The sequence below is a fragment of the Vulpes vulpes genome, chromosome 12 (genome assembly GCF_048418805.1).
Source record: "Vulpes vulpes isolate BD-2025 chromosome 12, VulVul3, whole genome shotgun sequence".
NCBI classification, from domain to species: domain Eukaryota; kingdom Metazoa; phylum Chordata; class Mammalia; order Carnivora; family Canidae; genus Vulpes; species Vulpes vulpes.
In genome coordinates, this window is record NC_132791.1 from 164,679,709 (window position 1) to 164,694,499 (window position 14,791).

At 40.6% G+C, this 14,791-nt stretch overlaps 1 protein-coding gene and 1 pseudogene across 3 annotated transcripts in view; one reads left to right on the forward strand and one right to left on the reverse strand.

Annotated features, from left to right (window-relative positions):
• The window catches only part of UBE4B (ubiquitination factor E4B), a 124,290-nt gene that overhangs the window by 63,066 nt on the left and 46,433 nt on the right, over positions 1-14,791 (forward strand). For 2 of the 3 annotated variants that reach the window (XM_026005051.2, XM_072731259.1), the window contains 4 exons: positions 48-192; positions 2,754-2,982; positions 11,625-11,766; positions 12,703-12,803. In XM_026005051.2, coding sequence (XP_025860836.2) covers positions 48-192; positions 2,754-2,982; positions 11,625-11,766; positions 12,703-12,803 — 617 coding nt within the window. Of the gene's footprint in view, positions 1-47; positions 193-2,753; positions 2,983-3,441; positions 3,859-4,619; positions 4,773-11,624; positions 11,767-12,702; positions 12,804-14,791 lie in introns of all 3 variants that reach the window. The other variant, XM_072731260.1, reaches the window with a different exon arrangement.
• On the reverse strand, positions 13,296-13,970 carry LOC112924659 (DNA repair protein XRCC2-like; annotated as a pseudogene).

Genomic DNA, 14,791 nt, shown 5'->3' on the forward strand with positions numbered 1-14,791 from the left:
AGTAAATGAATTATTAAAATTAACCCCTAAATCTTCTTCCTCACAAGGAGCCTTCCTCGGGTTCTGAAGTATCTGAAGAACAGGCCTTACAGCTGGTCTGTAAGATCTTTCGTGTCTCCTGGAAGGACCGGGACAGAGATGTCATCTTTCTTTCTTCTCTTTCTGCACAATTTAAGCAGAACCCAAAAGAAGGTAGGAATCTAGCTTAGCTGTTAAACGATAACAAGAATGTAAGAGCCTTTGTCCTTCTTTGTTACCCACATTCACTTTCTCTTGCTTTGGGGTTGTATTTTTGAATACAGAGATCATTCTTGATGAGGACACTGCTGTTGGGCCACTTTCCACTGATCTTATAGATGATTTTTTTTTTTAATCTTGCATGATTTCTCTAGCAGAAAACTATATAAATACGTTAATGGACTCTATTGTTTCAGAGTTGAAGTTATTAATGTCTCTAATAAAATAGGAGTGTACCAGGCGGTCTCCTGGGATCCTGCAAGAGGTCCTCTGTATGACCTGTACTTGTTTTAAGTGCCTGTCAGGTCATGTGTAGACAGTGGAGTAAATCCGTTTTATTAAATTGCTTAGCAGGATAGAACATATTGATATTTTGCTGTGTTTCCAGGATACTATTTTAAGAAGCTACACTAAACCACACTTTTCTAATAAAGTAATAAAACTTTCAGCAAGATACCAACATTACAGGGCACTATCACTTTTCTTTACAGAAGTCGTTTGGAATGCAGAAGAGGTAAGGGTGGTATGCTGTAGTGTCCATTTACATACTACTAGAATATAACCCTGATGGCAGGGATTTTTGTCTGTTTTGCTTGCTGATTTATTCTTGGTGCCTAGAAGGATGCCTTGCATTTAATAATCCTTCAATAGATGTACTTTAAATGAGCGAATGAAAAGGAGATCATCTTTCCCTTTTTTGTGCTATCCATCTTCCCAGACAGAAAAAGTCCCCTATGTTTCTGGCAAATGGGTAGTTTACTTTTGATTTTACTAGGATCTTCTTATTAACTGGTTGTACATATGAGCCTAGCACCCATGTATTTAAAAACCTGCCACTAAAAAAAAGAATTAAAAAAATAAATAAAATAAAAGCCTGCCACTTATTGTTATTTATTTATTTTTTTTAAATAACGGCTACTTTTTTTTCTTTTAAGATTTATTTATCCTGGAGAAAGTGAGAGAGTAGGGGGAAGGGCAGAGGAAGAGAGGGAATCTTTAGCGGATTCCACACTGAGCACAGAGCCTGATGCGGGGTCTGATCTCATGACCCTGAAATTGTGACCAGAGTCAAAATCAAGAGTCAGACATTTAACCAACTAAGCCCCCCAGGTGCCCCCTTATTGTTATTGTAAACCTTAAGATTCTTTCTTTTTTTTTTTTAAGAATTTATTTATTTATGAGAGACACAGAGAGAGAGAGAGAGAGGCAGAGACACAGGCAGAGGGAGAAGCAGGCGCCATGTAGGGAGCCCAATGCAGGACTTGATCCCGGGTCTCCAGGATCATACCCTGGGCTGAAGGTGGCGCTAAACCGCTGAGCCATGGGGCTGCCCAACCTTAAGACTCTTTAAATCTGTCTTGTACATATGTAAGTGGGAGCCAAATCAGATAAGATTTATATGTGTTACAGCTCTTATTTATTTAGTGAAATTTAAAGGGTATCTGGGGCACCCGGGAGGCTCAGTTGGTTATGCATCTGCTTTCAGCTCAGGTCACAATCCCAGGGTCCTGGGATTGAACCCCACATTGTATCAGGCTTCCTGCTCAGCAGGAAGTCTGCTTCTCCCTCTCCTCCTCCCCCCTGCTCATGCTCTCCCTCTCTCTTGCTATCTTGCAAATAAATTAAAATCTTTAAAAAAAATTAAATAAAATGTATCTAAAGACCTACAATAAAGCATTTGGGAACTTTAAAGAAGGAAGAAGTTAGAAAATAGAATTTGCTCCAGAAAGCCAGATGGTGACTAGATATTAGACCCTTCATAAAATATTTTGAACCTCCCATGTAATAGTTTTACTGTATATAAGACATATGTAGGCGAAGAAATGTCAACCCGGCTTTATTTCTAGTATCATAAATGAATGCCTGTAGCTAGGAGTAGCTTCTTTTTGCAGTTAATATATATCAGCAGTGATACTCGTTGGGTGCACTCCAGATTTTTTCTTTCTTTCTTTCTTTCTTTCTTTCTTTCTTTCTTTCTTTCTTTCTTTTTTGTTTGTTTTAAAGTAAGTTTTTTATCTTGGAATACTTTTAGATTTTTAGAAAAGTTTTAGAAATAGTTTAAGGAGTTCCGTATACATACCCTTTACTCAGTTTCCCTAACACTGACATCTTATGTAACCATAGTGTATTTGTCAAAAGTGAGATATTACCGTAACCTGAGCTCAGAGTTCATGTGGATTTCACCAGGTTTTCTTTTCCTTTTTTTTTTTTTTAAAGATTTTATTTTATTTATTCATGAGAGAGACATAGAGAGAGGCCAGAGGCAGAGGGTGAGGAAGAAGCAGGCTCCATTCAGGGAGCCCAATGCAGGACTCAATCTCGGGACCCCAGGATCACGCCCAGATGCTGAACCGCTGAGCCACTCAGGGGCCCCCAGGTTTTCTATTAATGTCTTTTTACTGTTCCAGAATCCAATCCAGATACCCCATTGAACCTCTGGTTCAACTTGGCTGATTCAAGAACTGTGTATATAAAGAACCATGTGTAACCTCTTCTTTATTCTCCCTTTCCAACAGTGTTCTCTGATTTTAAGGACTTGATTGGCCAGATTTTAATGGAAGTGCTAATGATGTCTACGCAGACTAGAGATGAAAATCCATTTGCCAGTCTGACAGCCACGTCACAGCCAATTGCAGCAGCAGCTCGGTCACCAGACAGGAATCTAATGCTCACTACTGGCTCTAACCCAGGAACAAGCCCCATGTTCTGTGGTGTGGGTTCCTTTGGTGCCAGCTCTTTCTCTAGGTTAGTGCGGTTCCTTTTGCACATCTATTTGGTAGTAAAACAGCCATGAATTATGTAAGAGAAGGGACTGCTGGCTCACAGGCCTTTGTCAGGTTGTGGCATGTGTTCTTTCTGGGTGGGTGCCTCTAGTCATGGCTGAAGGTCTTGTCTTTTCCAGATTGGTTTGTTTGGCTTCCCATGGTTTGGCTTTCGGTAAATTTTAGAAACAAATGACTGTATACAGTACATTATTCTTTGGAAAGATGGCTTTCTCATACTGTAAATGCAGCCTCTAGATCAGTATGGTAATTAGATTATAACTAGTTTGATGAGTATCTGAAAGATTTGTACACTTGAATGCTTAGAGATACGAAGTGTCATTGTGCTGTTCTTTAAAAGCTTGATATTTTCCATTTTAGATATTTACCTCAAGTTTTTCTTCATTTTTCTCTTCTTTCCTCTCTTTCTCCACTGATTTAGCCTCTATGAAACTAGCCCAGCTCCCAGTACAAGTTTCTGGAGCTCGGTGCCAGTGATCAGTCCATCCTTTGCCTCCCCCCCTGCACGTGTGGCTGGCCAGATGGCTGTGCCCTCCATTTCCCTCGGCCCACATGGTGGCATGGCCTCTGGAACTGCCACAGGAAGCCAGCCCTCCTCTCCACGGTATCGCCCCTACACTGTCACCCACCCGTGGGGGTCTTCGACTTCTCCTACCCCGCGATCCCCAGGCATCTCCATTCTGTCCAGCTCGCCCAGCCTCCCTGCCCTTGCTAGTAGCCCTCAAGCGGTTCCTGCCAGCTCTCTCAGACAGAGACCCAGCAGCCTGGGGCCCCCTTCAGTGGCCGCCTCACCCAGTGCCGTGAGCAGACGTCCCTCATCCCTAAGGATCTCTCCTAGGTATTTATTCAGCAGGAGAGCTGGGTGCGAGTTTGCAGTGCAGGGAGAGGTGATTAACTCTGTTTGGAAGAACTGGTGTGTGACGCTGACCTCAGTTACATGTGTTTTTCTGTTTGGGTTATTAACCTGTGTGTCTAACTAGTTTGGTAGGCTCGTGCCCCGAGTCCATGCTTCTGCCAGGCTTCGATAACAGTAGAACGTGTGGGTGTTCCGCTGTGTGTCCCTTACTCTGTTCTTACCCCCTCACTCTTCCTCCTTCCTGTACAAAAAAAAAAAAAAAAAAAAAGTCACTTCATTTTGTGAAATCTAGTTCATGTGTCATTCTTTATTACAAATGAATTCCAGAGGCTGGGGCAGTTTGTATTTGAGAGTTGGAGCTCACAGGAGCACTCTTCAGCTCTTTGTATGTTGTCAATCAGAGTCAAAATGCAGTCAGCCCAAAGGGTGGTGGGAATGGGTCTGGGCCCTTGTCCCTTACCTCTGATCACTGGGGATGGACCAGTGTTTGTGCCTTGACTCTTTGGTTTGAGCCTCTTAGAAAGAAGCAGTAGCAGAATTTTACTAATACAGGGCCGCCCCTGCCTACCCTCCGCAATGTACCTGTGCATTTATGTCATTGAGGTGAAATATTTTTCTGCATGTCAATAATTAGAACTTTTAGCATAACATTTAATTAAAAAGAGACAGCAGTTAACAAAAGCTTTTCCACCTCTTGTTTTTCCTTTGTTCCCTGATGACCTTTTTTGCTTTTGTTGTGGTAGTATGTACGACAATCCTTTCTCCTTCCTCTTCCTCGCACTTTCTGGCGACAGTAGTGATGAAGATGAAGAAGATGATGATGATGATGATGGTGATGGTGATGATGAAGGTGGTGGTGGTGGTGATGAGTTTTCTTGTGTCCAGTTTGGGTCCAGGTATCAGAGGAATGGAGTCTTACCCCTGCATGTGCATAGTGCATAGGTGCTTAGGAACTAACTTTTATAAGCCTTCATTTAGGGGCGTGCTTGGAATCTAAACAGGATAGGGTCAGATGGGACAGCCTGGAGAATCAAGATGTGGGGAACTTGCATGTACCGAGGTATTAGGACTTTATCATGGGGAAAAGTGGCATATAGGAAAATCTTCATTGTTGTTGCCTGGTAAGTTTGGAGGAAAACTTATGTGTAATCATTTGTCAGAAACACAAACAAGAAATTAAAGATGAGTCATCAAGCTCACCCACCCTAAGATCTGAAATGAGGGACCCTTCATTTATCTGTTGCAAGTGTCCTTGCGAGCTGCCAGATATGAGCAACAAGTGAGCAACATGTACTCTGTGGGGCATGTTTTCTTATGTACAGTTGCATGGATTGCTGCTACTTAGGAATGGCAGAGGGACTGGGATCATGCGTGCATATGTGTGTCTTTTTTCCCCTTATCCCCCAGCTCGGTCAGACAATCTGTTGAACAGTGTATGGGGCCATCCTGTCTGTTATTCTGCTTTCACTTCTAACCTTAAATTTCACTGATTACCTCCTTGACCTCAGTGAAGCTAGACCCCTGTTTAGATAGCCTTTGGAATGATAGTAGAGGCTAAAACTTAGTTCATGACGCTGCTGAATGTTTCTCCCTGAAACCCATCTGAAAAAAGACTGCTTGGGTTTCCTAGGTGACTTTGGGCAAAAAAATTTAATAGCACCTTCTATCTGAACCTCTGACTCATTGTCTTACGATTTTGCTCTTAAATCGAAGTTTCCACTGGACTCATTTGGTATTTGTGCCCAGCAGCTCTGTTCAAAAATAACTGCAGGCTATAAATAGAGACGGCAGTAGGAGTTAGGTACACTTCATTAAATTTGACAGTGTTCAGAAGAATCATTAGAGTATATAAAGAGAGAAAGGAATGTTGGTATAGGGTTGAATATTGATTCAGAAAGGTTGATATTTGTATTAGGTTGAACATTATATTACTGTTTCTCAAGTAAATTTCCCAAAGGTAGAAGTGTCTTTTTCGTGTAGGTAAAATCCTGCTGCACAATTGCAGTAATGCAGCAGGCATCCTTTAGGAATCAATTTCCATAAATGATAAAAGTGCTTTGTTATCTGTTTTACTGTAAATTATGAGAGAAAGGCTTTCTCTCCCTGGCCTATTTAATTCTAGCTCTCTCACAAAGATACCAGATTGTGTGCTGCTTTTACTAGCACTAGACTCCTAGCATCTCAGGCTTGTCTCTGATCTAGATGCTATAGCTACACAGAGAAATAACTGTGTATAATAGCTCCAACTACTGACTGAGCATCGTGTGCCAGATCCTGTGCCAGCACTCTGTATACATTATCCCTTTATCCTCACAGCGGCCCTCTCAGTTACTGTAAGGAACCTGGGGGGACAGGAGGTCAGTCACATAACAGTATGTGGCAGGGCCTGAGTCCAGAACTTACCTGCTTCATCACCACACTGTGCTCCCAATGGGACCCATGTTGTTCTCGTTCCTTACTGGTTATTTCACTGCTGAGTGTTTATGCATGTACCCTGTTCCTTGGCAAGGAAGTACCAGTATTTTACTCGGTAATTACAAAATTCCATTCAGTTGGCAGGTCCTTTGCTGGCTGTTAAAATGGAATCTGATCTATCTAGATTTTGGCAACTTACAGCTTTTGAATAACTACCGAGCAGAATGTAAGAGGATGTGTAAAAATATATAACTGAGTAAGCAAATAGAGGGGAACTCAAGAATGCATGCAGAGTTAGAACAAAGAAGAGGTCACCAAAAATTTTGTTAATTTGAGTGATAAGGAAATAACAGTTATTTTCATTCCCCCTTTCTAATCGATCTTCCCAGAATTTTATTTGCTTTGAAGTAAACAATTTCAACACTTATTTAGCTCTTGCCCCAGTAAGATTGATGTTGTGGAAGATCAACAGGGGTCGCATCTGGCCCTTCCTGCTAGCCTGGTGGAGTTGATATGTTACAAATGTTTTTGGAAGTAGTTGGGACATAGGTTTGTATGTTAATTATCTACAGTGGAGATGAGAAGGATCCATTTTTTAAAAAAAAGATTTTATTTATTCATGAGAGACACACAAAGAGAGAGGCAGAGACCTCTCTACCTATAGCCAGAGGTAGAAGCAAGCCTCCTGCAGGGAACCTGATGTGGGACTTGATATGAGGACCCTGGGATCACGACCTGAGCCAAAGGCAGATGCTCAACCACTGAGCCATCCAGGTACCCCAAGCAGGATCAATTTAAGAAAGGTAGAACTCTAATTCCTGCACCTGTGATGTTTTATAGCCCTTTGTGAAGAGTTATATGAATTATAAGGATTGATTTGTTGCAGGAGTGGAATGAGCGAAGTGAGAGAATCATCTTGTAATAAAGATACCATAGCATTTACCCTGAGGAAATTTTTTCGGAGTGTCTCCTAGGAAATTGATGACGGGAAAGAAATCTGTTTTTAGCTGCTTATAGATATTTCACTGAAGGAGGTAGAATCTTGTATGTAATGAACCAGTGTTAATAGAGAAAGGAAAAATTAGCAAATAGTGAAAAAATGTTAACATTTACCCTCTTGTTTCTGCTGCTCGGTACTGCTTGGAGATGTGGAAAGAGTCCCACCATATGTGTCTCCAAATCCTCCAGGGATGTTCCTGCTCACACAGAGTAAAACCCAAAGGCTTGCCCTGGTGCACAAGACCCTTTGTGTTATGTACACACACATGCACACGTGTATACAACATGCGAGCATTCCTCCTTTCTGACCTCACTTGGCATATTCCCTGCTGCCTTGGGCCGTTGAACAACTGCCCTCAAGATAGCTGCATGGCTTGCTCCCCTGATGCCCTCGGATCTCTGTACACACCATCTTAACACACCCATCTTATCAGAGGGTCGTTTTACACTTTGTATAAAGTACACATGCATACTTACTGCCCATCTCTGTTCCATGCTCTGCTTTTATTGTTCTTCATAGCATTCCTGTATTGTTTTGGACTGTTCCCCCTGTCTAGAATGTAATCACCGTACCAGCAAGCTCTTGATCTGTTCCATGCATTGTGGTGCCCCCTGGCCTCCCCCCACCTCCCCTAGAGCCAACAACAGTGTCGGGAATACAGAAAGCACACTGTGAACATTTGTTCAATGAATTTACTTTGCTTGAACCTGCACAGCTCTGACTTTGCCTTGCATGGAGAAAACACAAAATTCTGGAGACGGCATTCAAAAAAATGAGTTAAATAGGAGAGAAATTATTCATACCATTATAGAAGAAATTAAACTGTGATGGAATGCTTTCAAGGAATTCGTTTTCTTGGTGCATTATCAAGTGGGATTCAGTGTGCACAGATCTAATGCATATTCGGCTCCCTAGGATGATTTTCACTGTTTTTACAAGACTTCAGGTATATTTCTATTATGCAAAGTAATCAGTTTATTAAATTAGACTATTGATGTAGTTATCAGAAAATGGTTCACAAATTCTCCCCAAAGGAGGTAGAAGTTTGTGGATACTCATAAGATTTGAATATGACATATTTCCAATGCGGTCTCTCCTTTGTCACAGTTGTAAAAGCATCATGAATTTTGTAATAACTTGTTTAGGAAAAAAATGAAATGTTCTTTTAAAACTTTAAGAACATTTATCAATAGCATGAACATAGACACACAAACATGACACCACTCACTCCTCCAGTGTTGCATGCAAAATCATGACTCCAACGCTTTCTCTTTGAACCTAAAGATCCTTGTGTGTTTTTATCACTGAGACCTGTGTGTAGCGCTGTCAAGACTGGATGCTTTTCGTGCTAGGGGATCATGATTTTCTTGAGCACCTCTAGGACCAGTCCTCTGATTTGTAATCTCTGGATAGATACTGCAGTTTACTCTATATTTCCTATTTGGTTAACTTTTATCTTTTAGTCTTCTTCTGTTCTTGAAAGTCAACTGAAGTGTTGTTTGGTGTCTGACAGATGATCACCAAAATATATCAACTTCTTTTAGCTTTGAAAATTCTGATATGTTCTGGGTGCCTTCCATTGCATCACCTGGTATGAGACAAGCAGTTTTCCACATACATTATCACTTTTCACGTGTTGGTGAAATAGTTATGCATATACCTCACTTGGCTTTGAGGTGTTCACATTTAAGTTAAAATTCAGTGGGATGTGTTGCCTAAGATTGGAGTGTATTTTCAGTGCGTGAGCAGCCACCATGTAAGCATGCTGACTTCGTGCCAATGTTCCTAGGCTGGCTGTGGGTACTGACCCCTGCAGTTGGCAAGGACCTGTTGACATCAAATGTAGGACACTTTTTATTTCAGAAATGTAAAAATGTGAAAAATTTGGGCTTTATTATCAAGGAAATGTATAATTGAAATTTTCATTTTAAACGTGAGGAGGATCTGTTTTCATTGTCTTCTGTTAAAATTAACCTTAGTTACGTCTAGGTAAAGCCTGTGTTGGTCAAGTTTGTCTTGAAGTTCAGTAAATAATGTAGTCACTGGGTTGCTAACGTCAGACAGAAGAGGAAAGGATCACAGATAGCTTGAAACTGAGATTGTGCATTAAAGAAAATCTCTCTTTCCCCTTTCTGCTTTTGGGGATTCACCACACCTCTCATATTTGTGGGTGGGTTTTTCTGTTTTGTTCTCATGGTTGCTTTTTTCTCCCTCCTGTGCTTTCTTCTCTCTTCCCTTCTTCAGTCAGACCTTTATTTTTTTTTTTAATTTTACTTATTTATTCATGAGAGACAGAGAGAGAGAGAGGCAGAGACACAGACAGAAGGAGAAGCAGGCTCCATGCAGGGAGCCTGACGTGGGACTCGATCCCAGGTCTCCAGGACCACACCTTGGGCTGAAGGCGGCGCCAAACCACTGAGCCAAACCACTGAGCCACCCGGGCACCCACTGTCAGACCTTTAGAACAGATTGTAGGAATTCAGATTTAGCTAGACTTTGGCCTGAAAGCCTTGGAAGTAAAACTAACACTGTTTTCATCTTTTTAATTTTAATATCACACTTTCCTTTTTTTTTTATTAAAGATTTTATTTATTTATTCACGAGAGACACAGAGAGAGAGAGAAGCAGAGACACAGGCCGAGGGAGAAGCAGGCTCCAATGCAGGGAGCCCAGCACGGGACTCAATCCCGGGTCCCCAGGATCATGTCCTGGGCTCAGCAGTAAATCGCTGAGCCACCCGGGCTGCCCAATATCATACTTTCATTTCAAGGTCAATTATATATCCAGTTGACCCTTGAACAACATAGGTCCACCAGTTAGCGGATTTTTTTTTCAATAAGTACGATGTAGTACTATAAATGTATTTTCTTTCCTTATGATTTTCTTAATAATGTTTTCTCTTCTCTAGCTTAAGAATAATACTTAAGAATATACTGTAAGAATACAGCATATAATAGGAATACAAAATACATGCTAATCAACTACTATGTTCTTAGTAAGGCTTCTGGTCAACAGTAGGCTGTTAGTAGTTAAGTTGTGCGGGAGTCAGAAGGTAAATGCAGTTTTCAGTGGCATGGAGGTGACACCTCAATCCCTATGTTGTTCAAGGGCCAACTGTATTTTTTTTTTTTTAATTCTAAGGTCAGTTATGTATATATTCCAGAATTAGGTATATCTATGCACTTACCTGCATAACATTGCTAATAGCTCAATCTCTATTAGTCCTATTGGTTTCTAACCTTTAACTGACTGCCCCAGTTGAAGTAGGTATAGGTATTTCAAGTTCGTGATATTCTTTCCATCCTTTATCATCTTTCATATATAATTTTTTGGCTACATTTGTTTCTCATTTCCTTTTCATTTCAAAATTCCTAGCCTTTCCCTGTGCCATGATTACTCTCTTTGTATCTTTTGTGTATATCAAATAAATTTGTGAGTTAAACATTAGATTTGATACGCGACTTGTTGATGGTTGATCTAAATTTTAATTTCCTCACATCTAATCCTTGAGATAATGTTTGGCTTTGGTCTCAGTGAATAGTTATTACTAATCATAATGCTTCATGTCGTATCCTGCTTATATTTTACAAAGCACTTCCATTTGGTTTCATGTAAGCCTAACTGCAGAGGAGATGAGCTTCTAGGTTCAGGTAATAAGCAAGTAGTACAGCTGGGGTAGGACTCGAGTTTGGATACCCCTATACATGATTTTCATTTTGTTTGTGTTTGCTGTACTACTTTGCCTTTTTCACTGAAAGTTTTGGAAAGGTCTGTGTTAATAACAAATATCTTTATGTCTCCTTCTATAACTGGACAGTTTCCCTTTTTTGGTCCTATTGCCAAATGCTGGATGAAGGCTTTTGAGATTATGCCAGAAGTCATGAGAAGGGGTTCTTTGGTTAGTCCTTATAACCTTACTCCTGATGAGTTTGATGGACAGCAGTAGCATAGTCTGGTTTCAACCTGCAAGCCTGCCTGAGTGAAGCTGCCCGGCTTGGTTGAAGTACACGTGCTGTCCCTCTAAACGCCTAGCCCACAGTAACCCTTCGTAGTCCTCCTGGCTTTGTAAGTTGCCATTCCCACTAAGATAAGATGTTGGGTTTCTGATCCAACTCTCTTCTTAGGTGAATGAAATGTTTACTAAAAGTTACTGTTACTGGCTTGGAGCAGGGGAGATGAGTAGTCAGCTCCAATCTTGGCTGCATGGACGTCTGTGCTTTGTCGTGGGTGCGGGGACCTTAACAGGCTTTCTGCTGCAGAAACTCAAACTCGATCACATATAATTTGTTGAGAAGGGGTAAAAATAATCAGTTTTCTTTTCTCTTCTCCAAAGTTTGGGAGCCTCTGGTGGGGCAAGTACTTGGGATTCCTACAGCGACCATTTCACCATTGAGACCTGCAAGGAGACAGACATGCTGAACTACCTCATTGAGTGTTTTGACCGAGTGGGAATAGAGGAAAAAAAAGCACCAAAGGTAATATGAACTAGATCCATTTAAAAACCCGCAAGAACCTGGTTATTTTTTGGATCAATAATCACTCCCCCCCAACCCCCGCCATAAGGAACATTCCTTCATTTATTCGGTCAGAAAGATGGTCATCCAGCATGTGTTATGTGCTAGGCACTGTGCTAGGAGCTCAGGGTGAACAAAACATCAGTGAACAAAACAAAGAGCCCTACCCTCCCAGGACTCAACATCCTAGTGGAAGGAAGAAGTGACTGGGGGGAGGGGACACACAAGCACCATTGCCAGTAGTGACTTACCTGGCCCTGACAGCGTCTGATAGTCTGTCACAAATATATTAATAGCTCACATTCGTGGAGTGCCTGTGGACTGCCGACGCTGTGCTCGGTCCACAGGGGCTCAGGTTCTCATGGTTGTTCAGTTAATCCAGTGTTAGATAGGTATTGTTTTTATTGTAGGAAGCAGCAGACAAACCTCAGAGACGTGGAGTGATTGTCTATAATCACATAAAAGTTACAAAAATGGGTTTAAACTCTGGAAGCTATGTTTTTTCTCTTGTTTCATGCTGACTTTATTATTTCATTCCCAGTTCATTGTCCACTTCTTGTTTTCCAAACTCATCCACTTGTCCACCTACTAGTGATACATTTGTGAAGGGCTCCTTTGGGGGTTGTTGCACTTAGAAAAGCGGAGAGTGGGCGCACCTTGCTGAGATTCCCGCTCAGGCACCTACGCTAGTTCTACTCTCTCTTCTCTGACCATAGATTTCAGTGGAGGTAACATACATGGATGATACAGTTACTCTGGCTTGTTGATTATGAGTAGAGCAAGAGAAAAGCCTGCCATTTCCTGGAGACTAATGTCTCCTGTCTCTTGTCAGTTTTCAGCAGTACAGGGTTATCTCGTTTGTTTTTGCAGAGTCCTAACCTCTGTCTTTTCTTTCAGATGTGCAGCCAGCCAGCAGTCAGCCAGCTTCTCAGCAACATCCGCTCACAGTGCATATCCCATACTGCGTTAGTCCTACAAGGTTCCCTCACACAACCAAGGTAGGGAAAACCATGTGCACTCATGTTAGCAGGGAGAAGACCCTGCCCATCAGTGGACATCTAGCTGTCCAGCTGAATTGTGCCACCTTGGATAATGCACTTTCTCACCTGGAAGGTGAAAGTGGTTGACTGGATGACCCCAGAGGTCCCTTTCCTTCTCTGAAACACTATGAATATAAAACAGCCTCTGTCTTTTTTTTTTTTTTTTAATAAAATTTCATTTTACTTAGGCTGCAACATGTAGATTATTTATTTAGTTTTAAAGCAAGCTTAATATATGGTTAACTTTGATTTATCTTCAACAACCTAAGAACAGAATAGCCTGAAGTTTTACTGTACTGGTTTAAGAAATCCTTTCTGGGGGGAAAAAAATCCATTCTATATAGAAACATATTCTCCCAGTTTAAAGCTTTATAATTGAATCATTTTAGCCCATTAAAGACTTTTAAAATTTTGCACAGTATTCTGAAAAACATTATTTCATGATCCATTTCAACAAAACTCAATGCCACTTTCTCCAGTAATAAAAATAAACTTTTTTAAATCGTTACTTTTTAAATGACATGAAACTAAAGAAAATTGGATGCTGATTTTAAAATCTTCATGTTTGGAGAAAACTATTCTGTGCCTTACTATTTGTTGCCATACCTTACAGAGAGTTAGGGTCTGGAGTCCACATCTGCCTCACTCCTGGTGTTTGGTTAAAGGCAGAAGAAGGCCCTTTTGTCCAGTTTGAGGTTTCTCTGCCATTATACTTTGTGTTGTTGCAAAAAGAGCTAATGATACTCATTTGTGAGTTTATCTAAGAACTGAGCATATTTCTTGAGAGTAATCTCCTGTAAGTTAACACTTTCACCTCCATTGACATGGTCTATCCAGTAAAAAGCTGATAGGCTATCCAGGATCAAAAGGCAGAAGGACGGGTGGCTACAGACCATAGTTTCTAGTGAGTACAGTGTGAGGAGCACCTGGGTGCTGCTACTGCAGTTCACCAAGAACAGCCTTATGAGACTTAGCCCCTCGGAGCTTTGGGATAAGTCTATGCTCGAAAATTGTAAGAAGCCAAAGTATATCAAAGTGATCATCTGTATCAATAAATAAGACTTCTATTTCTAGTCCACCTTCCAACTTTAGAAGTATACATCGTGCTGTTAAATGATAAAGCATTTCTAAAACGCTGTTGTCTATAGACCACTGTTGAAATACGTCAGCATCGAGGCAGGAAATTAGTATTCAGTTTAAAAGCAGCTCCTTGAAACCAGAGGAGATAGTTGAAAAAATGTTCAGGTTATCACTTTCCATGTATCATACAGTCATTTTCTGTTACTCAGTAATAGATAACAGTAGTAGAGCAGTTACATTGGGAATCACCTGAAGTATACTACATTATTGTTTGTTTGGAGGGTCCCATGAAGGTTTCTAGTTCAATAAAAGAGCATTTGTATATTTCATTTCTTTTATGAAAATATCTGAAGGAAAAGTGATGTAAAAACATCTAAGGAAAAATGTCAGAGTTACAACGTTTATTCATTCTGATTGTTCTTATATTATTTTCTGTGCCAGAACCATATGTTTTTGAAAATTGTCAAAAAGGAAGAGGAAGAGGGTACCTGGCTGGCTCAGTCAGGGGAGCAGGTGACTCATGATCTCCCAGGGTTGTGAGTTCGAGTACCACATTGTGTATACAGATTACATAAATAAATAAACCTTAAAAGAAAAGAAAAAGGAAGGAAAAGGATAGACATGGAGAAAAACCTAAAAAAATATTCTGTGGTTAAAATTAAGAGTTTTATTTAACAGTCCTCAGCCATTGCTGATCTTTTCAATTGGATGTGGCATAAACAAGTAAAAGAGACATATGATGCTTCATCTTGGGGGTAATGCTTTATTTTTAAAGGATTAAATGTGGGAAAAGATGAATTCTTTAAAATTTTGTATAGTCTCTTGTTTAAAAAAAAAAGTGATTATTAACCATTTAAGAAGGGTCA